This window comes from Acomys minous (genome assembly GCF_964271855.1).
Source record: "Acomys minous genome assembly, chromosome: 14".
NCBI classification, from domain to species: Eukaryota; Metazoa; Chordata; class Mammalia; order Rodentia; family Muridae; genus Acomys; species Acomys minous.
This window is the reverse complement of record NC_140496.1, coordinates 22,820,889-22,842,495: the sequence shown is the minus strand read 5'-3', so window position 1 is coordinate 22,842,495 and position 21,607 is coordinate 22,820,889. Positions and strand designations below refer to the sequence as shown.

General features: G+C 53.7%; 3 protein-coding genes across 22 annotated transcripts; 2 read left to right on the top strand and 1 right to left on the bottom strand.

Moving 5' to 3' along the window:
- Positions 1 to 18: 18 nt before the first annotated feature.
- On the top strand, positions 19 to 7,331 carry HSF4 (heat shock transcription factor 4). Of its 5 annotated transcripts, none has more exons than XM_084756737.1 (13): positions 19 to 257; positions 824 to 932; positions 1,046 to 1,173; positions 1,311 to 1,435; positions 1,827 to 1,902; positions 2,083 to 2,147; positions 2,740 to 2,842; positions 3,076 to 3,200; positions 3,323 to 3,550; positions 6,108 to 6,213; positions 6,339 to 6,404; positions 6,541 to 6,606; positions 7,006 to 7,331. In XM_084756737.1, exons 1-13 carry the CDS (start codon positions 135 to 137, stop codon positions 7,090 to 7,092), a joined length of 1,407 nt encoding a protein of 468 aa, XP_084612863.1. In that variant the 5' UTR covers positions 19 to 134; the 3' UTR covers positions 7,093 to 7,331. The 5 variants fall into 5 exon arrangements, with proteins under 5 accessions (XP_084612863.1, XP_084612862.1, XP_084612866.1 ...); XM_084756736.1 differs by having other exon boundaries at positions 6,541 to 6,610; XM_084756740.1 differs by having other exon boundaries at positions 3,062 to 3,200; positions 3,427 to 3,550; positions 6,541 to 6,610.
- Positions 7,332 to 7,955: 624 nt separating this feature from the next.
- Positions 7,956 to 11,427, top strand: NOL3 (nucleolar protein 3). Of its 11 annotated transcripts, none has more exons than XM_084756759.1 (5): positions 7,956 to 8,141; positions 10,209 to 10,510; positions 10,693 to 10,931; positions 10,968 to 11,067; positions 11,173 to 11,427. In XM_084756759.1, the coding sequence occupies exons 2-5, from the start codon at positions 10,216 to 10,218 to the stop codon at positions 11,178 to 11,180; spliced, it is 642 nt and encodes a 213-aa protein (XP_084612885.1). In that variant the 5' UTR covers positions 7,956 to 8,141; positions 10,209 to 10,215; the 3' UTR covers positions 11,181 to 11,427. The 11 variants fall into 11 exon arrangements, with proteins under 11 accessions (XP_084612885.1, XP_084612889.1, XP_084612888.1 ...); XM_084756763.1 differs by adding an exon at positions 9,382 to 9,433 and having other exon boundaries at positions 10,693 to 11,067; XM_084756762.1 differs by adding an exon at positions 9,382 to 9,433 and having other exon boundaries at positions 7,956 to 8,203; positions 10,693 to 11,067.
- A 278-nt stretch (positions 11,428 to 11,705) lies between these two features.
- Positions 11,706 to 21,599, bottom strand: MATCAP1 (microtubule associated tyrosine carboxypeptidase 1). 6 transcript variants are annotated; one of them, XM_084756730.1, is made up of 8 exons: positions 21,225 to 21,599; positions 17,907 to 18,094; positions 16,560 to 17,176; positions 16,334 to 16,477; positions 15,965 to 16,097; positions 14,864 to 15,169; positions 14,674 to 14,771; positions 11,706 to 13,020 (listed from the first exon to the last, which is right to left on the bottom strand). In XM_084756730.1, the coding sequence occupies exons 2-8, from the start codon at positions 18,061 to 18,063 to the stop codon at positions 12,856 to 12,858; spliced, it is 1,620 nt and encodes a 539-aa protein (XP_084612856.1). In that variant the 5' UTR covers positions 18,064 to 18,094; positions 21,225 to 21,599; the 3' UTR covers positions 11,706 to 12,855. The 6 variants fall into 6 exon arrangements, with proteins under 6 accessions (XP_084612856.1, XP_084612859.1, XP_084612861.1 ...); XM_084756733.1 differs by having other exon boundaries at positions 17,990 to 18,094; XM_084756735.1 differs by having other exon boundaries at positions 18,031 to 18,094.
- Positions 21,600 to 21,607: the final 8 nt, after the last annotated feature.

Here is a 21,607-nt window from a genome sequence, read left to right as displayed (position 1 = left end):
TCGCACGCGGCCCCCGCCTGACCCGGCGCCCAGGGGCGGAGTAGGGCGGAGCGGGCGGCAAACGCAGCACTTTCGCGGCTTTGACAAGCCCGCAGCGGCCGGGCTGGAACGCTGAGCCCGGCCGAGACTGCGCCATGCAGGAAGCGCCAGCTGCGCTGCCCACGGAGCCAGGCCCCAGCCCGGTACCTGCCTTCCTCGGCAAGCTATGGGCGCTGGTGGGCGACCCAGGCACCGACCACCTCATCCGCTGGAGCCCGGTGAGGGCTGGGGGCCCCTCAACTCCCTCAGTGGTCCCCGGGGGTCCCTCCAATGTCTGTGAACACTCATGTTCACCCAGCCCCCGCCTGGGACTGGGCTGTGAGTACCTCGATTCTGCTATCCAGAGTGGATCATGGCGGAAGGGGTGTGTGAGATAAGGAGGAGGAGGAAGGAGGAAGGGTCCTAGAGCCCAAAAGGACCTAGGTAATTCTCACTTTACTTCATGGACTGACTGATGAGAAAACCGGCCCAGAAAAGGGAAGGGCCAGCTTTACCTTGGCTCAGGGTCACATAATGAGTCTGAGAGCAATCTGAGGTGGACCCTGGGTTGGTACGCGCTAATTCTTTCTGAGACCCTAGTCTAGGCTAGTTAGGGGTAGGGATTCTTTGTGGCTATGGCCGGATAGATAGGCCTTATATGATTCTGTCCTGGACAAGTCCTTCCTCCCAATGAAGTGCAAACCTGGACCCCAGAATGAGTGAGTATGTCTCAGCCGTGAGTGGGTACCACTCAACGAGCCTGGTCTCCACCCGCTTGAGGGTGGGCGTCGTTCGTTCTCGGTAGAGTGGGACCAGCTTCCTCGTAAGTGATCAGAGCCGCTTCGCCAAGGAAGTACTGCCCCAGTATTTCAAGCACAGCAACATGGCGAGCTTTGTTCGCCAACTCAACATGTGTGAGTCCCTCGGCCAGGCGGGGAGCGGGTTGGGGGTCATTTAGTGCAGAGGACGGAGCGATTCACGCTCACGCCCCCACTCCTATCCCCACACCCCGCGCATCGTTCCCCAGACGGTTTTCGGAAGGTGGTGAGCATTGAGCAAGGTGGCCTGCTCAGACCGGAGCGCGACCACGTTGAGTTCCAGCATCCAAGCTTTCTGCGAGGCCGTGAACAGCTACTGGAGCGCGTGCGCCGCAAGGTGAGACAAACTGGGGGGGGGGGGGCGGCGGGGAGGGACAAAACAAAACAAACAAAACAGGAAAACACCAAATGCTAGTACTTCTGACTTTGTTTTACGTACGTGTCCCTGTCCCGGATGGTGCCTCCTGCTTACAGGTACCTGCGCTGCGAGGCGAGGACAGTCGATGGCGTCCTGAAGACCTGGGCCGACTGCTGGGAGAAGTGCAAGCTCTGAGGGGAGTGCAGGAGAGCACCGAGGCGCGGCTGCAGGAACTCAGGCAGTGAGGAACAGGGAAGGAAGGGTGGAGTTGTGGGTGAAAGGGTTTCGGGGCAGCTCTTTCCAGTCTTAGATTAGAGCCTCCATCCAGACAATGGGTCCAGCTCTGGAACTTTAGTTGTGTTTGTTTGTTTGTGTTTTCGAGACAGGGTTTCTCTGTGTTAGACTTAGCTCTCCTGGACTCACTTTGTAGACCAGGCTGGCCTCGAACTTACAATGATCCTCCTGCCTCTGCCTCCCGAGTGCAGGGATTAAAGGTGTGTGCCACCATGCAGGGTTTTATAAGATGCATCTCCCCTCTGCTGGCAACGGAGTCTGGACATCTCCGTCCTGTGGGGCACTGGCGCCTGGGCAAACTCAGTTGCCTCAGCATCCTTCCACCCCGGTTCCCACAGGCAGAACGAGATCTTGTGGCGAGAGGTGGTGACCCTGCGGCAGAGCCACAGTCAGCAGCATCGGGTCATCGGCAAGGTATTTCTCTGTCTCTTCTTACCCCTTAGCCCTCCCCTCCCCCCCCCCATCTGTCCCTCACTCCTGGGCACCCCATACCTTTACCCCTTTCCCTCAGTCCAGGAATTTTCCCTCAGTCAGGAATTGCCTTTCTAGGCTGAAGGGCCTGGCCTGAAGTATGAATTAACCCATTCTTTTCAGCTAATCCAGTGCCTGTTCGGACCACTTCAGACAGGGCCTGGCAGTACAGGAACCAAGAGAAAGCTGTGAGTACAAAAGCCTGTAGAGTTCGCTCTTGCTGATCTTTCAGCTGCCAGGACTCTCTTCTCTTTCAGGGACCCCCACCCCCCACACACAGATCCTCCTCCAGGAATCTAACTTCCTTCCTCCTACCATCCGGGAATCTCCCCCCTCCCCCCCCACCCCCCACCCTTCCCCCTCCCCCCCCACCCTTCCCCCTCCCCCCCCCTGCCTTCCTACCCCAAACTCTTACCATCTATTACCCTCCACTCCACATCCCTTCCCCTCTTCCACTCTCTGGGACCTCAAATTCCTAGGCCCAAAGTTAGGCATTCCTGGCTTGGGACTCCAACTAAGTTACCCCCACCCACCCACCCCACCCCACCCCACCCCACCCCACCCCACCCCACCTCACCCACCCCCACCTCTCCTCTCAACCCCAAAGGGCCCCCATCTCTCAGGGAGCCCCTTCCACTCCAGCATGTGACTGATGCCCTGGCAACAGGCCTCATCTCTGCTGACTTGGCTGCTGGGGCCTGAGGGAGGGAGAGAGAGAGGGAGGGAGGGAGGGAGGTGCGGGCTGAGGGGCATGGAGGCTAACCTGCCTGCCCTGCACAGGTCCCTAATGCTAGATGAGGGAAGCTCTTGCGCAGCATCTGCCAAATTCAATGCCTGCTCCCTGTCGGGTGCTCTCCTCCAGGACCCCTACTTTATCCAGTCGGTAGGTGTTATCTCCTCCTCCTTTTCCTGGGGTGAGATAGGATTGTAAGGAAGCTGTCTCTTCTCCCTAGTCCCCTCCAAAAGATGGAAGCCAAACACTCTACCAACCAGACAGAGACTCTCCAGCTTAGATTCATTTTCAAACCTTGACCCTTAGACCTGGTTCCAGTGGGTGCTGGTTGGGCTCTTCCTATAGCTAGAAGCCAAGGGCTAGGCCTAGCCTTCTAATTGCAGCCCCTCCCAGAGGCTACCTTGGGCCTCGGCCCTCACAGGGCTAGAGGGCCCATCATCTCTGACATCCCAGAAGACTCCCCGTCTCCTGAAGGGCACAGACTTTCTCCCTCCAGTGGAAATAGGAGGTAAGGAGGGCAGGGGCTGCCTTCTGGGGACCCTCTGGGAAAGGACCTACAGCCCAGAGGCCCATGGGGGTTGGGGGAGAGGTCAGTGTGGGGGATCTGGTTGAAGCTTTTCTCTGGTGCAGGGTGAAGGGCCTGGCACTGCTCAAAGAAGAGCCGGCCAGTCCAGGGGGGGATGGCGAGGCCGGGCTGGCCCTGGCCCCAAACGAGTGTGACTTCTGCGTGACAGCACCCCCGCCGCTGCCTGTGGCTGTGGTGCAGGCCATCCTGGAAGGGAAGGGGAGCCTCAGCCCTGAGGGGCCCAGGAGTGTACAACAGCCTGAACCAAGGGGGCCCAGGGAGGTACCTGACAGGTAAGCAGAGCCAGATCCACACGCTGGCCAGAGAATAATCACCACTTTATCTGTCCAGTGACAGCTAAGGGAGTACACTGGGCATCAGACTCTCATGACCCTGACCTGATTTCTCAGAGTTTGATCCACAAAGTATCAAAATCACTTAGAAAATTGAAAGTCACTAAGCACCCTGTGGTAGGACTCTGGAATTTACATCTGAGAATAGTTCACTGGGATATACATACATACTACATACATATATACATACATATGTATGTATGTATACATATATAGAGGGGGTATATAGATATAAATATATAGATATGTAAGCTTAAGAAACAATGGTAGCTGGTCTTAGTGGCTCAGAGCTGTCAACCCAACTACTTGAGAGACTGAGGCAGGAGTATCACAAGTTCAAGGCCTGCCTAGGCGACAGTGCTGGTAACTTAGTAAGACCCTGTCTAAATAGACAAGGGAGCTCTGGCAGGGAGGTTCAGCCTCTGAAGCTCTTACCACAAAAGCCTCCTCACCTGAGTTCAACGCCTAAAACTCAAATAAACAGCAGAGAACCAACTGTCCTCTACACATGCCCCACCCCAAGACACATAATACACACACATAACAAATATAAATAAATTAAAAATCTGGGCCGTGGTGGTACACGCCTTTAATCCCAACACTTAGGAGTCAGAAGCAGATTTCTGAGTTCACGGCCAGCATGGTCTACAGGGTGAGTTCCAGGACAGCCAGGGTTACACAGAGAAACTCTGTCTCAAAATGCCAAAAAATTTAATAATAATAAAAATAATAAAAAAAATAATAGCAGCAGCCAGGTGGTGTTGGTGCATGCCTTTAATCCCAGCACTTGGGAGGCAGGGCAGATGGACCTTTATGAGTTCAAGACCAGCCTGGTCTACAGAGTGAGTTCCAGGAGCCTGGCATGGTGGCACATACCTTCGATCCTAACACTCAGGAGGCAGAGGCAGGCAGATGGCTGTGAGTTTGAGGCCAGCCTGGTCTACAAAGCAAGTCCAGGACAGCCAGGGCTACACGGAGAAACCCTGTCTCAAAAAACAAAACAAAACAAACAAACAAAACAGAGTGAGTTCCAGAAATCAGAGCTATACAGAGAATCCCTGTCTTGGAAAAAACAAACAAACTTAATAATAATAATAATTAGTTAAAAATAAAAGGGAAAATGTGGCTGAGCTGGGGATATAACTTAGTGGTAAAGCTCCACATGCCTAGCATCATCAAGATCTAAATTCAAATTCCAAACTGAAACACAAATGCACAAACAAGCCAGGCCGTGGTGGCACACGCCTTTAATGCCAGCACTTGGGAGGCAGAAGCAGGAGGATCTCTGAGTTCAAGGCCAGCACAGAGAAACCCCATCACAAAAAAACCAAAACAAAACAAAATTTAAAGAACCCTCAAGCCGGGCGTGGTGGCGCACGCCTTTAATCCCAGCACTCGGGAGGCAGAGGCAGGTGGATCGATGTGTGTTCGAGGCCAGCCTAGTCTACAAAGTGAGTCTAGGATGGCCAAGGCTACACAGAGAAACTCTGTCTCAAAAAACCAAAAAAAAAAAAAAAAACAAAAAACAAAAAAAAAAAAACCAAAAAAAAAAAAAAAAGATAAAGAACCCTCTACTAGTATTTACACTTACATAGGAAGGGGATATCTCCCAAGACCTCAGGTCTCAGCTAGGAAGCAAAGGCAAACTCAAGGCAACCTCTTAGAAGCTGGGCACGGTGACATACCCTTACTATAATACCAGCTCTGGGAAGAGAGTGGTGGCAGAAGAGCCAGGAGTGTAAGGCCAGACTTAGTAAAGCTTTGTGCTTGACCTAAGCTATGCAAGGTCCTATGTCAAACAACAGTAAAGATTCCTCCTTTAGGGGCTGGAGAAATAGCTCAGAGGTGAGAGGAGCACTGCCTGCTCTTCCAAAGGTCCTGAGTTCAATTCCCAGCAACCACATGGTGGCTCACAACCATCTATAATGTGATCTGATGCCCTCTTCTGGCCTGCAGGTTTACATGCAGGCAGAGCACTGTATACATAATAATAAATATATAAATATTTTGAAGAAAAAAAAAAAAGATACCCCCTTTAGCACCCAGGAGACTGGGCAAGAGGATTGCTATAAGTTTGAGGCCAGCCAGGTCTATGTACGTGTCAAGACATTGTCTCACTCCTTCCACAGTGAAATTTAAAAAAATAAAAAATAGGGCTGGAGAGATGGCTCAGTGGTTAAGAGCCCTGTCTGCTCTTCCAAAGGTCCTGAGTTCAATTCCCAGCAACCACATGGTGCCTCACAACCACCTATACTGAGATCTGGTGCCCTCTACTGGCATGCAAGCTAATATGCAGGCAGAACACTGTATAAATAATAAATAAATAAATCTTAAAAATAAATTAGAAACCCTCCCTTATGAGTTAGGGGATTGAAGGAAAGTATTGTCTCCTAGCATGTTTAAGTTTGGGAAGGCAATTTAAACTGGATGAGGCTTAAGCTCCTTAGGAACTAATAGGAAGTGTGCATTATAGACCATGGCAGTTCTTTCCGCACAGGGGAACTCTGGGCCTGGATCAGGGTAACCGGAGCCCAGAGAGTGTGCTGCCCCCGATGCTGCTTCGGCCTCCCCCTGAAACTGTGGAGCCCATGGCATCCATGGATGTGAGTGTCTCTTTGCTCCCCCCCCCCCAGGGTGAAGGTGGGGGGGCGGGGGATGACATGAGACACATAGAGTTGAGCTGTCTTGTGCAGCCTTTGAAGGCACCATTTACCTGAGCTCTTCCCAGGTGCTGGGCCCTAGCCTGCCAGGGCGAGAATGGACCTTGATGGATTTGGACATGGAGCTGTCTCTAGTAAGAAAGGAGTGGGTTCATGCCTGAAGGGTTGCCCTAGTGATTCCTTCCCCCCCCCCCCCCAGCTCTCTTCCTCGGTGGCTTCTTCTATTCGGGGCTCCCTTCTCAGCTGCTCCCTGGGGTTCTTCCCATGCAGATGCAGCCCTTGGCTCCAGAGAGGGGCGACGCAGAGCTGACGGTCAAGGAGTTGAATTCGTCTGGTGTAGGTAACTGGTGGTGGTAGGGACTCCTGGGCAGATGGCGGCCTCGGGTCTGTGAATTAGCATGATTTGGTGAGCTGGGCAGCTTAGGTCGGGGGAGGGGGGCAACCCTGAATCCAGGCTGCCCTGAAGAGCCTTCTAGAGTCATCCATGCCATCATCGTTGTGTGACAGGTCAAGAATGATGTCTTAAGCTAGATAGGGTAGTGCATGCTGGTAATCCCAGCACTTGGGAGTCTGATTAAGTAGACCACAAACTGGAGGCTAGCCTGCGCTATGGAGCAAGATCCTGCCTTTAAAAGGGATGTGTGTGTGGATAACATTACACTCTAACTGAAGGGAACTGTTCTCCTCAAGAAAGAGTGTAGGACCCTTCGCCTAAGCACAGCCTACTTCTCCTAGGGAAAGACCACACGCTGGGACCCCCACTCCTGCTGGATGTCCAGGATGATTTGGAGGGTGCAGCCCTGTCTGTGCCTGGGGCTTTAGCCCTTTACAATGCCCCTGAGAGCAATGTCACCTACTTGGATCCTGGAGCCAGTCCCTCCTCCCGCTGAGACCCACACCCCTCTGACGAAGCCTGCCTAAGGAACCAGCAAGCGGCAGCACACTCTTTTGGGCTTCCTGGCGCCTCCTCCCCGGGCAGTGAGCGAAGCCCTCTGTATGCAGCAGCCCCTCTCCACTACCCCCTGTGAGCCCTGCAACATAAACTGCATTCTCTCGCTCTGTTTCTGGTCTCCCTCTCTCCTTTCTTTCTTTCTTTCTTTCTTTTTTTCCTATCAATCAATGATCACTAGCATCGTGGGTGGGTGACGACTTCGCGTTCATACAAGTGTCCCAATGTTCAGACTTAGAAAGGTCCATACTCCGGACATTCATGGAAGAATGTGACCCCCGCACACACACCCCTAAAAGATGGTGGTACTTAGAGAGCCAGTGCCTAACTCTGCCGCTTGCAGTGAGATGCCGGTCTAGCGTCAGCCACTATAACCTCTAAGAAGCAGGCGTTTCTGTGCCATATTCATATGCAGCGGCTCAATACACATGTCTCTAATTCTGGGCAAGTCAATTCCCTTTAAACTTCTCTGTGACAGGCGGAGGGAGGAGTCGTGGAAGGGTAAATTAAAAGGACCTAGCAATTAGAAGGCCCGGAGTGGGCTGGACAAGTGGTACTCTGAGCTGTATTGGACCCCTGACTCAATTTTGGAGCAGGAAAGGATAGCAGGCTGCGTGTCCCGCCCCTGACAGCGCGTGGCCTCCCTGTCCAGCGTTCGAGTTCACAGGACCAGTGAGGCCCTCCCCCACCCCATCCCATTCCCGGCAGCCCTGGACGCCCCGCCCCTGTGGCAGCTGCTGTTCGCGTCCCCACCCCACTTGCTCAACCCTTTCTGCACTGTCATCTGCCCCAGCGAGGCTCAACTCCGGAGTGGGGCAGTCCGAAACTCTCCGGGCTACAAGCACGACTCCACCCAGCAGGGAGGGAAAGGAAACAGATTGGGCAGAATCCCGCGCCTCACCACCAGCAGCGAAGCTCGAAGGTCTGTGGGCCCCGCCCTTCCGCAGAACTGAAGCTCTAGGACTGAGTGGAGGGCTAATGAAGGTACCCTTGCGGTTGCGCATGCGCGACCGGCTCCGGCTCCTAGTCCTCCGCCCCCCCATCTCCGCCGCCTCCCCCCCCCCCCCATTACAATCACAGCCAACCACCAAGCTGGGGATCCCAGACCAGACCAGGTCACATGCTTCTCCACCTGGAGCTCAGGGTAACATTTAGGGTTATCTTTTGATGTACTGACCGGGGCATAACCAGCGTTCACCTTAGAGCTCTGATAATCTCAAAGGAAGGTGCGGCTAACATAAAAATAATGTAGCGTACAGAGATGGGGGGGGGTGTGAGGGGAGCGTGTGCTGGCCTCACCCCCTTCCCTGTAACCAGTGGTGGGAGACAGTCTTTGGAAGCTGCATTGAGGAGAGCTGAGGTCCTGAGCACACAGTGTAGTGTAGGACCAAGGCACACAAAACTCTCGGGAATTGGGGTTGACATGCATCTCGAGGGCTGGGTCGATAGAGTAGAGGGGAGAGAAGGGTATCCCAGGCCTAGGGAACAGCTTTGGCAAAGGCTAAGGCGGCAAAACCATAGTTAGTTCTGAAAGGACTGAATGGGGTGGGGGTGAGGTAATGGCAAAGAATATGACTGTCCAGGGGGGTGAGAGGGGATTAAAATAGCGCGACCAGGTAGCTTAGATTCTTTGGTGGGTAATGAGGCAGAGGGTAGTGGGTGGCTAGGCCTGGCGTTAGCTAGACAAGAGATACAATTCAGTCTAGAGCAAGTCAGATTGCAGTTGTACTGGGTTTCTCTGAACCTGTCTCTTTGTCCATAAAACGCTCCTACGTGGAGGGGAGGGGAGGGAGGCGTGGGAGTACTTAGGGGCGATCATCGTCGGGGGGGGGGGGGCAAGCTCCTGCTGGTGGGTTTAAGGGGCAGAAGCTCATAGCGATGGACTGCAAGGCGTCTGTGATGGGAGGCAGAGAGGGAGGAAATGCCCCTGGTCTGTGCTTGGTGGCCTTGGGGAAAGGACTGATACTTAGATGTGAGCGAATCCGCTGCGAAGAAGGAAAAACAGGGACATTTAGGGCAGAGGAGACTTCGAAGGTTGCTGTAGAAATAAAACAAAGGCGGGGGGGAAAAATGGCTGGGTTTCTTTTTTTTTTCCTTGCTTTCTGGGTCAGGCTACCCAACCCTGTGGGCAGAGTAGACTAATTTGTACCTGATTCCTACAGTTTGATACAGGCAGCATCTCCAAATGGATAATCCATGGGGAGAAAGCTAAAGGTTGGTAAACATTCCTTAATGGCTTCTAAGAGCTGGGCCTTGGCAGCTGGGCTTTCAAGGTCAAGTAAGAGATGGTTGGTGAGTCACTGCCAAGCCATCAGGGAACCGGGTGCCCCCCCACCCCACCTCACCCCCTACCCCCCCCCCATGCCAGGAAGTCTGTCCAAATTAAAATTCAGGAGAACTCAGTTCTCTGGCTTAGATAACCTGGAAGAGTCACAAGACTATGTTGAAGCTGCAGCGTGCTGGTGAGGGAAGGGGTAAGGTTCTGGACCGCTGGGACCTCAGGGTTAGGCGAATGGAACATGGGTGCCTCAGCACTTCGGGTGCAGACCTGATTGTATGAGAGATCAGGCAGGCTACCATGATCCAAGGTTTGGGGGTTCAGGAAGGAGGTATGAATCAATCCTAGGATTTTCTACCTGTTTTGGTAAAGAATTGGGTTTAGAAAAAAGAACTCAGGTAAACTGGCTCATAACTGGTGGCCAGCTCTGCAAGTGACTGAGGCTAAGGTGGGAGGTCCTAGTTAGGGGGAGCACTCGGCAGGCAGGTTGGGGCTGGAAGAGGAACCTGCCGAGTCAGGACAGAAGCAGCCAAGGGGTTGGAGGGTGAGTTCTGTGCCCCCCCCCCCCCCGCCCTCCAAGTCTTGTAATGAGGAGCCATTCAGACTCTGTCGTCAAGGTGAACTTAGATAACTCTTGGGAGAGAGGTCAGTGTGGGGGATCGCCAGCTCCCCCAAGTCCCGTCCCCATTCCAATCCTCCTCCTTGATACAGCCCAAACATGGGCAACGCACAGGAGAGGCCATCGGAGACCATTGACCGGGAACGGAAACGGCTGGTAGAGACTTTGCAGGCTGACTCTGGGCTGCTGCTGGACGCGCTGGTGGCCCGGGGTGTCCTCACCGGGCCGGAGTATGAAGCCTTGGATGCGCTGCCGGATGCAGAGCGCAGGGTGCGCCGCCTGCTGTTGTTGGTGCAGAGCAAGGGCGAGGCAGCCTGCCAGGAGCTACTGCGCTGTGCCCAACATACTGTGCGCATGCCAGACCCCGCCTGGGATTGGCAGCACGTGGGGCCTGGTAAGCACCAGGAGGGTGGAGCCTTGGTGAAATCGGGAAAGGGGGTGTGGTGAGGTGGGGGGGAGGGGCAGACGTGGATTGGGGGCGGGGCGAAGCTAAGGGTAAGTGGAGGGCAGAGAATGTGGAGATGACTAACCACAGAGGGGTGAATTGAGCTTCGAGCACACCACTTCCTCCCCTAGGCTACCGGGACCGCAGCTATGACCCTCCATGTCCGGGCCACTGGACGCCCGAGGCACCCAGTTCGGGGACCACATGTCCTGGGCTGCCCAGAGCTTCAGAGCAAGAGGAGGTTGGAGGTCCTGAGGGCTCTGAGGCAGTGCAGTCTGGAACTCCAGAGGAGCCAGAACTAGAAGCTGAAGCCTCTGAAGGGGATGAGCCGGACCTGGAACAACAAATGGATCCAGAACCAGAGCCGGGGGTAGAACCAGAGCCGGAGCCGGAGCCGGAGCCGGAGCCGGAGCCGGAGCCGGAGCCGGAGCCGGAGCCGGAGCCGGAGCCGGAGCCGGAGCCGGAGCCGGAGCCTGACTTCCAAGAAGCGGATGATGAGTCTGAAGGTTGTGAGAGCACCTAAACCCTTGCTTACAGACTTGTTAGTGGTCGTGGACTGGGAAGTGGGGCCTGGTCCCCATCCCACTGACCCCCTTCCTCTTCCTCTCTAGATTCCTGAAGGCCAGCCTGACCTGTCCAAATCCTACCCAAGCTGCATAAGACCTGGGAACCTGCCAGAGCCTGCCCGACCCAATGCACCAAGACTCCATTTACAGCAAAATGAATAAACTCCAGAGGTTGAGCCTGGACCTGACTCTCCACAACTCTGGCTCTTTGCTCAGGAACTGAGGGTGGGCGTGGGTCTGAATCCCACTGAGCTGAGCAGACTTGTAAGAAATGACCCCCCCACCCCACCCCCTCAAACACATTCCACTCCCAAAATAGCCCAAGCTGCATTTCTGGAGATCTCAAACCCAGGCCCCTAATGGAATCTGACACCTGCCCCATTGCTTTCTACACCCGACCCCCAACCCCCACCTTCAGGAGCCACTTGGGAGCCTGTGTAGGCAGCAGTTGTAGTCCATAGAAATCACTAATTAGGCTTGGCGTACTGAGCAAGCCGACTTAAGGGGAGAAATCTGGGAGCTCACAGTATTGAAGGAGGGATCTGAGAGGGAACTTGAACAGACAGAGGCCACACACATCATTGTAACTGCTGTTTAATTATCTGGCTTCCCCCCTAAACTGGGAGCTGGGGCCGTGGGGGTGGGGCTGGGGGGCCTAACCAGCCGCAGACATACACAAGGAGCTCTGTACATATCTGTTAAGTAAATGAATTAAGAACTTCCCGGCTGTGTTTCCAAGCTTCGCAGATAGGAAAATAAAAGGCCAGGGTAGAGGACAGTACTGGCTCAGTCTCTCACAGCTGAACCGGAAGTTAAAATGAAAGCATCAACCAGCTTGGAACGTCTGGCCTGAACAGGAGATGACGAATCCTAGAGGCCCGCCCTGCAGGTTTGATTGTAGTTGTGCCTGTCGTAACCACTGCCAGAGACCAGCTGCGAGGCTGTGGTTAAAGGCAGGCTCCACCAACACTACTGTGGGGACTGAGGGTGGGGCCAGGTGCTGGACCCTCAAGACCTGAAGTCCAGTGTGTCTGTCTGTGTGTGTGTGTGTGTGTGTGTGTATTAAAAGGGGGGACTAGGAACAAAGGTACCTTGTCAAAGGATCCTGTCCCTGCACTGGACTGCTAGGATCTGTTGCTCCTCAGCCCCAGCTGGAGGCATGGATTAAATACACGGAGGCAAACATGGAATAATGCATGACCGGTGAGAGAACAAAAAAAATACTGAAAAGCAAACCCCAGCCCCGCTGGGCCTCTGAATCCCAAGTGAAAGCCAGGACCCTATGCTCAGGCACGTCACCTCAGAGGGGACCCCAACTCCCACCAGCCCCAGTGAGAGGTAGACAGTACGAATGCTGAGGAAGCACCAGTAGGCCAGTGGGGGTGGGGGTGGGGGAAAGACTGGTACCAGACACCCAAAGCCAGCTCATGCAGGAACAAGTTTCTATTCTCAAACCAACCCAACATTCCGGTTCGCTCAGCTCCCCTCCTATTCCCCAGGTCCCCCCACGTCCAAGAGTTTATGTGACAATGCCGCCACTAGTTCACAGGCCGCACAGGAAGGCTAGCAAGGACAAAAGGCTTCTGGCATTGTCTCTCATCTTCCCGAGATGCTCCTGGCCTCCCAAACGCCCCCAAGAAACACCTAGGCTATGCAACCATAAAGAGCTTCGTATTCTGATCTGAGACCTCTGTCAAGAACTTCTGACTGTGTAACCCTTAACCAACGTCAGTCGGGCAGCAGGCGGCCGAGCTCCGCTTCATCCAGCCGGTTGGTAGCCATGATGTGTTCCAGCTGCTGCCGATAGCGTCTCAAGTCCTTCATGAAGTGGGGCACTCTCGTATGGTCCAGTACTCCATGGGGCCGCAGTTGGTCCACATCTTCATAGGAGACCTATAGGGAGGAAACTGAACCTCAGGCCTAATCAAAGCCCCCCCTGCCCGCCCCACCCCTACCCCACCCCACCTCACCCCTACCCCACCCCACCCCACCCCTACCCCACCCCACCCCACCCCTACCCCACCCCACCTCACCCCTACCCCCACCCCACCCCACCCCTACCCCACCCCACCTCACCCCTACCCCACCCCACCCCTACCCCACCCCACCTCACCCCTACCCCACCCCACCCCTCCTCACCCCTACCCCACCCCACCCCACCCCACCCCACCTCACCCCTACCCCACCCTACCCCACCCCTACCCCACCCCACCTCACCCCCACCCCACCCCACCCCACCCCCAGCTTTCAAGCCGCTAGTCCCAGATCTACTGATAGCTTCAGAGCCATTTTCTCCTGAGATGACGCCTCTGTTCCTCATCTATTCCTGCAACAGATACCTTCAGGCTAGGCTCCTCCCTGGGCCTTTTCTCTTTTCTCTCTCCATCTTTTATCTCTGTTCTGCAACCCATTTTTCTCCAGCCTGGTTTATCCCCTCACCTCTATAAATAGTATCCAACTGACGCCCGGGTATCTCTCAGGTTATCTCCCACATTCAACACGAGACTGCTGAACGTCAGCTGTCTGTGCTCCCCCCTCCCCCCGCTGCCCCACCCCCAGCCTTCATAGTCCCCCACAATCAGGACCAACAAATGGCAACTGGGATTGCCATCTTCCCATTCGGGGAGTCAAAGAGATAAAGAGTTCTACCATCTGTAGTTCATCCCTTTGCAACTGTGGCCACTCCCTGGTTAGTGTTAGGACTCTGCTTGGTTAGGATAGACCATTATTGATTCTGTGAAAGTGATGGAATGCCTCCTCCTCTTGCCTCTCTAGGCTCTTCTTTTCCACGCACTTCCCACAGGACACCCAGTAGGAGCCTCCTAAAGCACAGCCTGTGCCACATTTTTCAAAAAAGACATATTTATTTATTTATTATTATGTACACAGTTTTCTGCCTGCATGTACCCCTGCAGGGCAGAAGAGGGCATCAGATCACATTATAGATAGGTGTGAGCCACCATGTGGTTGCTGGGAATTGAACTCAGGACGTCTGGAAAAGCAGCCAGTGCTCTTAACCTCTGAGCCATCTCTCCAGCCCCCTGTGCTACATTTTTACTATAGCCTCTCCAGCTCCCTTTTGCTTCTGATGGCGTTGGCATTCCTCAGCCTAGTACAGACAAGATACTCAAGACTTTGGCCCGTGGCCATTTCTCTTCCCAAGAACTTCCTGACTGCTCCCAGTCTTGGAATACTCACCTCCTTTGAAAGGCATGCACGTGCCTGCAGGCAAGGTCACACCTCACCTGGGTTACCAAGATTTTCTTTTTTTCTTTTTTTTTTTTTGAGACAGGGTTTCTCTATGTATCCTAGGCTGTCCTGGACTCACTTTTGTAGACCAGGCTGGCCTCGAACTCACAGCGATCTGCCTGCCTCTGCCTCCCGAGTGCTGGGATTAAAGGCGTGCGCCACCACGCCCGGCCATTTTTGTCTTCTTACTTCCACCTAAGTTCCAAGAGAGGCCCGGTGTCCAGGCCTTCATTGAGCATGCCTCAGAGGTGCAAGGAGGAAGAGCTAGCTGCGGCCTCGGGGTACGCGGCCACTTACCTTGCCCAGCAAGGTCAGCATCGGAAAATCGATGGTCTCTCGGTGCCTCAGGATACGCAGAATGCCGTCCAGGTACACCTGGTCCTTGCTGAAGCAGCCTGCGAGAAGGAGAACCAACGGATCCTTACCCGCCACCCTTCACCTTCGCCCAAGCCCCGGCATTCCTCTGACTCCGCCCCGCGGCGCCCACCTGGCTGGGAGGTATCCGTCTGGCCTCGCTTGGCGCGGACGCAGTACTCCCAGCGGACGTCCTCATCCTGCACGTACTGCGCCAGATCCTGGAAGAGCTGGCGGAAGGACATGCGCGCAGCCCGGTGAATGGTGTAGTAGAGCAAGGCTGCGCGCCACAGGAAGGGCTGCTTTCGAAACAGCACGCTGTGCAGGCTGGCCAGGCCCTCCTCAGTGGGGTTGGCAGGCCGAAGCCCATACTGCAGTCTGCCTTCAGTGCTGTGCCAAGGCTGTCGAGAGTTATTCACACCGCGCAGGTAGTGGGTGCCTGTGGGAAGGGTGAGGTGGTGGCTGAACTCACTCCTAGGGCCTCTCTAGTGGAGACTCTTAGATCTTCACGCCCCCCCCCCCCAAATTCACCTCATACACGTCATGCCAAGCCCTACCTAAATTCACTCTCACCCAACTCCAGATACGGACACTTCTTGGTCCAGGGCAGGCTTCTTTCTACCTGTACCCCCCAACTCCTACTGTGCCCTACCTAACCCTCCTTGAGACCAAGCACACGCCACTCCACCCCAACATCCTTGTGCCCATGCCAATCCTCTTGACAGCTGTGCAAAAGCTCCAAACCAAACCACTTCTTGCCCAGAGCAACAAGAGTCCTGCCTGGTGAGGGCAGAGAGTGACTGCTGCTCCACTTCCTAGCTTGGTTTACCGTCTCCTTAACTCCTCTCCACACGTCTTCAAAGGAGCCCCATTCCTAGGATCTAGCCTGCCACCCGCCCTGGTGGGCCCCTATGTTAGCTGGTCTTGTGGGACCCTCAGGATTCTTGCTGGCCTGTTAGAACCTCAGAAACCTTCCCTTCACTATCAAAGGAAATCAGAAAGGAATTGGAGAGATAACCCCCCCCCCAAAAGAGAAAAAATACAAGGTCAGCACAGAGAGTGCGCACATATCCCTGGCCTGCCTCTGTGATTGCAAAGGAGTGAACAGGCAAGTCTTCTCCCAGAGGGAGGGGGGACAAAAGTAGGGGACTACTGAGGCCCCACACTGCCCTGTCCCCATCTCTCAGTCCTTTCCAGTCCTACCCACCCACACAAATGCCCCCCACAGCCTGACCTATCTCATGCCGCAGCATGCCCTCCAACCAGTACTGGCGAGCTCCAGTCAAGTTGATGGCCAGTGTGGGTCGGCTGTTCTCCACCATCATCACTGCCTGGGACAGCAGGTCCTCACTCAGCTGTACCACAACCTGCAGGGTGACAGGGCTCTGAGACATGGTTTATAAACCCTGCCAGCCAGCGTGCAGACAGGCCCCTGATGCTACAAAGCAGCCAGTCTGGACAGTGGCCAGGATACCCACCCTTCAAAGCCAGCGTTTACTTCCCTAGGGGTGGGGCAGGGATACGTCTGGGGATTACAGCTGGCCAGGTGGGTAGCTGGACCGGTCAGCCACACAGATGGGTCTTGTAAACACAGCAAACTTACCTCCCCAACGCAGCCTTCCTTCTGCATGTATTTGCGCACAATGGACCAAATTTGGCACTTGGTAAGTAGCTGGCCCCCTGTGGCAGCCTCAAAGTGTTCGTAAGTGCCAAACTTCTCCAGGACGGCCTCAATGATGCCAACTGCCTGTACATAGGGCCACAGTCACTAGTCAGGCTAGGTCCCTTGGGTAGTCAGGGCCAGGGAGAAATGGGCAGGCGGAACTAACCTGATGGATGAACTGCCCAGAGGCCTCCTGGTACTTCTCCAACACACTCATTGGCATCGGTTCCTGATATTCGAACTGTGGATTGTAGGTGTAACGAGACTGGAAAAACTTCTCCCGTTCCTGGTTCATGTTGGTTGGCCTCAGGGCCACCAGCATACAGGGGCTCTTGTTGCTACCCTTGCCTCCGTCCTTTCGGGTCTTAGCAATGTGAGGTAAGGAGGCTGCAGGCCGGAGGGTCCCTCCACCTGGATCGCATTCCCGTCCGAGTGGGGCTTTGCCTCGCGCCCGGCGGCCAGTACTATTTACGCTGTAGGTGCTCTCACTGCGACGCATGTGGCTACTCTGTCCCAAGTGCAGCTTTGAGAAGGCCTGCCACGTAGGCTTGGGCTGCGGTGCTGAGGGAACTGCCAGAGCCAGGGGCATAGCCAGGGACCGAGGCCAGGGGTACAAGGGTGGCCCATTTTGATTTGAGGGCTTCAGGTCATGGTGCTGAGATGGGGGACTAGCAGGTAGGCTGGGGGGTGCCTGCTCATACACCTGAGCCCCAGAATCCAGCACCATTCTCTCCTGAGGGTCACATCCAGCTCCGCCGTGCCAACTTTCCACACTGTTGACCTCTGGGGACACAGAAGGGCACATAGAGACCAGCCTGAGTGGCTGTGGTCAGAGGAGAAAGCCCTGTGTCCCAGGTAATCCTTGTTGGGTCCAGGGTCTGCTGCCAGGAACCCAGGAAACTGTCCACCCTCCCCAGTGTCCATTGCTTCCACCAGGTTTACCCAAATAGTCTGAGGTGGGGCAAAGCAAGAGACAGAATTTTACACATTTCCCTACTTACTAGAACTGTCTCAGCTGGCTGGACCTAGAGCTAAAACCAAGACTCTCAACATGGTTCCAGCTTCGGTCTTTCCCACTCATCCAGGCTATTGGAGTAACCCAGGAGGTGGCAGAATACAAGCCTCAGATCCCTAGATGGACCATAGGTAAGGGAAGCCCCCTGGACTCCTTTGTACAGACAGGGGTATCTCAGTCTCACCTTGACCCCTGCCCTCTCCCCTTCTTTCCCCCTTCTCCCCTCCCCCTACATCCCGCTGCCTGTTTGTAATCAGACAGTTTGAATGAGTGCCCCTTGCTCATGACAATCCCCACGTGAAATTCTCTCTCTTTCTCTCTCTCTCTCTGTGCCCCCCCCCCCCCGCCCCCGTCCTGTAGGTCATCTGTTCAGAACTGAATTGGAACCCGTATGTTGGAAGCAGAGGAAAAACACTACTTTCAAAGCAGCCCCTGGCCTGTCTCCTATCTGAGGACTCTTTCCCAGTGGCCATCCAAGGCCACCGTCAGAGTACTCACCCCTGACTCTGTGCCAGGGCTTAGTGCAATCCAGTCTCTCCCCCAGAGACTGGCAGAAGGCCCCAGCCTCTGAACCCCCTTGCCTGCTCAGGGAACCAATCCAAGCATCTCTCCTTGATCCTACGTCACACGTCTTCCTCTCCAGGAGTCCTCCCATCAGACAGAACACACGCCATTACTCCTCCGTCCTAAAAAACAAGACAAAAGCCTTTCCACGCATCCCCGCACAGCTCCCTCCCGCTGCTCTTGGTTGCGGCACACTACCGGAGCCATATACGCCATCTCCCTTTTCTTCGTTCCTGTTCCCTCCTAAGTTCACTGCCATTATTAAGCATGAGTGCATCCCGCTCTCCATCAAACTGGCTGAGCAAGGCCACTAAGGATCATCACATCGATCTGTAGCACCGGGTGCAGTTGAACACAATGCCTGCTTCATTTTCCAAACACCCTAGAACTTAGTTTTCCTCCCACATCCCTGGCTTGTCAGTCATCCTATCCCTGTCTCCCAACCTCTTCACACTACAACACCCCAAGACTCGTTTATGGTAACTCATCCTTTCCACTTATACTCACGACCCAGAAGCCTGCAATCCTGATTTTGTGGGTTTTTTTTTTTTTTTTTTTTTTTTTTTTTTTTGGTTTTTCAAGACAGGGTCTCTCTGTGTAGCCTTAGCTGTCCTGGACTCACTTTGTAGGCCAGGCTGGCCTCGAACTCACAGCAATCTGCCCGCCTCTGCCTCCCGAGTGCTGGGATTAAAGGCATGCACCACCACGCCCGGCTTGGTTTTGTGGGGTTTTTTGTTTTGTTTTGATGCAGGCAATCAAACCCAGGGCCATGTACACAATAAGCATGTCCTCTCCCACTGGCTTTAATCCCTGGCCCTCACTCTCATGGTTTTAAATATATCAGTTCAAGCCGGGCACGGTGGCGCATGCATTTAATCCCAGCACTCGGGAGGCAGAGGCAGGCAGATTGCTGTGAGTTCAAAACCAGCCTGGTCTACCAAGCGAGTCCAGGACAGCCAAAGCTACACAGAGAAACCTTGTCTCAAAAAAACTAAATAAATAAATAAATAAATACATCAGTTCAGACTCTCCTCCCACGAACTTTAGATCAGCATCGACACTTTGCATACATTATCTAACGTTTAAGACAAGAGTGTCCTATGTAGCCTTATGCTGGTCTTTCTGTCTCAATCTCTCTGGTCCCAGGCCAGTAATGAGCCAACATACCTGACCTCCAAGATAACTTTACTATTTACTAGGTACCTTAAAGTGACTGTGCCTGTTGTATAAAATGGCACCTCCCCCCATAGAATAGAATGGGTCTCTTTCTTAGTATCCTAAAAACTGCCTAACTACCATACTATTAGGAAAGATGCCCCAGGTACACAGACACATTAGAGACAGAGAGAGACAGATACAGAGAGACAGAGAGCAGGAAGGAGGGAGAATTCGGGTGCTGAGTGAGTAGGGAGGTGGAGACGGTCTGGGGAGAGTTGGGCAAGGATAAAAATATGATCAAAATACAAGAAAATGTTTTAATAAAGTTTAAAAGCAGAAGAAAAGCTTCCCTTGGTGAGATGTAGTGGTACATGACATGGTAATCCCAGGACTCTTGGGGCTGAAACAGGAAAACTGGGAAGCCCAGGCAAGCTTAGGCTACATAGCAATACCTGTCTTAAAAAGTTTCGAAAAGAGAGAATGAGGGCTGGAGAGATGGCTCAGCGGTTAAGGGCACTGGCTGCTCATCCAGAGGTCCTGAGTTCAATTCCCAGCAACCACATGGTGGCTCACAACCACCTATAATGAAATGTGATGCCCTCTTCTGTCATGCAGTCATACATGCAAATAGAGTGCTTATATAAACAAATACGAAAATAAATAAATCTTTTAAGACAGAGAGAGAGAATGAATGAATGAATGAATGAATGAATGAAAGAAAATCAGCTCTAGCAAATCTCTACAAAAGAGCAAGCCTCCTCTCTCTCTCTCGGGGAACTATGGTTTTTCTGTAACATCTAAAGTGTACTGCAGTTAACTTCATGTTTGTACGCTGTATCTAATGGCTTTATCTGCTTTTTTCCTTCCCAGGATTGGCAGCTATGCTCCCGGAACAGTTCCTGATCCAGCACTGTAATCAATGAAGCAAAGAACCCGAGTCCTTGTAAAAACCGAATCATAAGGCTGGAGAGATGATGGCTCCACACTTAGGAGCACTTGCTGCTCTCTCTCGGAGGACCCAAATCCAGTTCCTGGCGTCCACAATGCCCTATAACTCCAGCTGCAGGGGGCCAACACCCTCTTCAGGACTCCATAGGAACATGCATATGTCCATACCCATAAATAAAAATGAAAAACAATGAATGAAAAGTCATCCAAAACAAATGGCTGAAAACAAAACTAAATAAATAAACAGATAAATAACCGTTAAAGACAAGACCTAGAATTATTCCTTCCTCAAGTTTAAATCCCCATCTAGAATCGATCTTCCTCCTCGGAGCCCTCACCCACTTTGGCTAGGGGACGGCTGCTTGAACAAAAAAAGATTTGTAGTCTCAGATCTTTTTTTTTTTTTTTTTCCTAGTCTCAAATCTTATTCACCTTCTTCAAACTATACTTTCCTGGACACCTACTGACCACTGCATGGGTCAGTTCTTTCATTTCCCTTCGTTCACTCCACCTACCTCTCCGTAATTACCAGAATGCACCTGTGTCTTTCACGTGTCAGGTTCTTCTGCCAAGAATTCTTTGGCCAGTGTGTCACTGGAGCAACCTCTTAAACCATTTTTCAGGGCTCGGTCTAGGCCTCACTTTCTCTGGGAAGCCTTCCCGGTGTGTAAAGGGTCCCAGGGTCTTGATGGCTTCTTGACAGCTCTAGGCTGTCACGGTTTGAGGCTAGGTCCATGTTTCCCCACTGTGCCCTGAACTCCCCGAGGTCAGGGAGGGTCTGATTCACCCTCACGCCCTAAGTACTCACTAGACACAGAATGAATGAAGGCAAGGGTAAGGCTAAAGTCCCTGGCTGCTGAAGGCGGGGTCTGGTGACAAATGAGAGGGTGTGGTCCACACCAATAAGAACCCCTGGAAAGAGGTTAACATGGGAGAAGAGCCAATGGGAATCGAGAGGTCTTGGGGAGGGGGCGTGCCCCGAAAGCCAATAAGAGGTGGGACAGGGTGAAGGGCGTGCCCAATGGAGGGCGGGGCTAGAAGACAATGGACTAGGGAAATTTTCCGAAATCAAGAGGGGTCAAGTCGCATGCTTAGTCTCGGTCTTTGGAGTGGGATGGGGGTTCGGTCCGCGTGCCGCGCCCGCACCTGATCGCGCCTCTTTTGCTGTCCGCAATTCCTGCTCTTCAAAGCCGATCGCTAGCCGCTGAGACCATGGAAGCCCGCGCCAAAGGCTCACGCACTCGGGCGCGCGCACGCTCACACGAAGATGCGCAAACTCACGTCACTCTCAGTCTCGCCGTAGGGCGTTCTTAAGCCCATTGTGGGCGGAACCGAGCGTGGAAGAGGGAGGAATTCACTGACACGCTACGCCCCTGGGCGGGGTGTCGTCCTAGACTTCCCCTTCCCCAAGTTTCCGGGCTTCTAAAGAGACTAGTGAGGGTGGTGGAGGCACTGCTGCCAGCCGATACGTGGGTACTGAGAACTCCACAGGAACCAAGGGTTCGGGGGACGCAGTCCACAAAAAGAAC

Excerpts from the sequence above, each read along its gene's own strand:
- MATCAP1 (XM_084756730.1), bottom strand. The coding sequence starts at position 18,063 with ATGGGAGGACTCCTGGAGAGGAAGACGTGTGACGTAGGATCAAGGAGA. Across the intron at positions 15,170-15,964 it reads CATGCTGCGGCATGAGATAG|GCACCCACTACCTGCGCGGT; the intron begins GTCAGGCTGTGG and ends CCCTTCCCACAG. Across the intron at positions 13,021-14,673 it reads TGCTGACCTTGCTGGGCAAG|GTCTCCTATGAAGATGTGGA; the intron begins GTAAGTGGCCGC and ends TCCTCCCTATAG.
- NOL3 (XM_084756763.1), top strand. The coding sequence starts at position 10,216 with ATGGGCAACGCACAGGAGAGGCCATCGGAGACCATTGACCGGGAACGG. Across the intron at positions 10,511-10,692 it reads TTGGCAGCACGTGGGGCCTG|GCTACCGGGACCGCAGCTAT; the intron begins GTAAGCACCAGG and ends TTCCTCCCCTAG.
- HSF4 (XM_084756736.1), top strand. The coding sequence starts at position 135 with ATGCAGGAAGCGCCAGCTGCGCTGCCCACGGAGCCAGGCCCCAGCCCG. Across the intron at positions 933-1,045 it reads TGTTCGCCAACTCAACATGT|ACGGTTTTCGGAAGGTGGTG; the intron begins GTGAGTCCCTCG and ends ATCGTTCCCCAG. Across the intron at positions 1,174-1,310 it reads TGGAGCGCGTGCGCCGCAAG|GTACCTGCGCTGCGAGGCGA; the intron begins GTGAGACAAACT and ends TCCTGCTTACAG.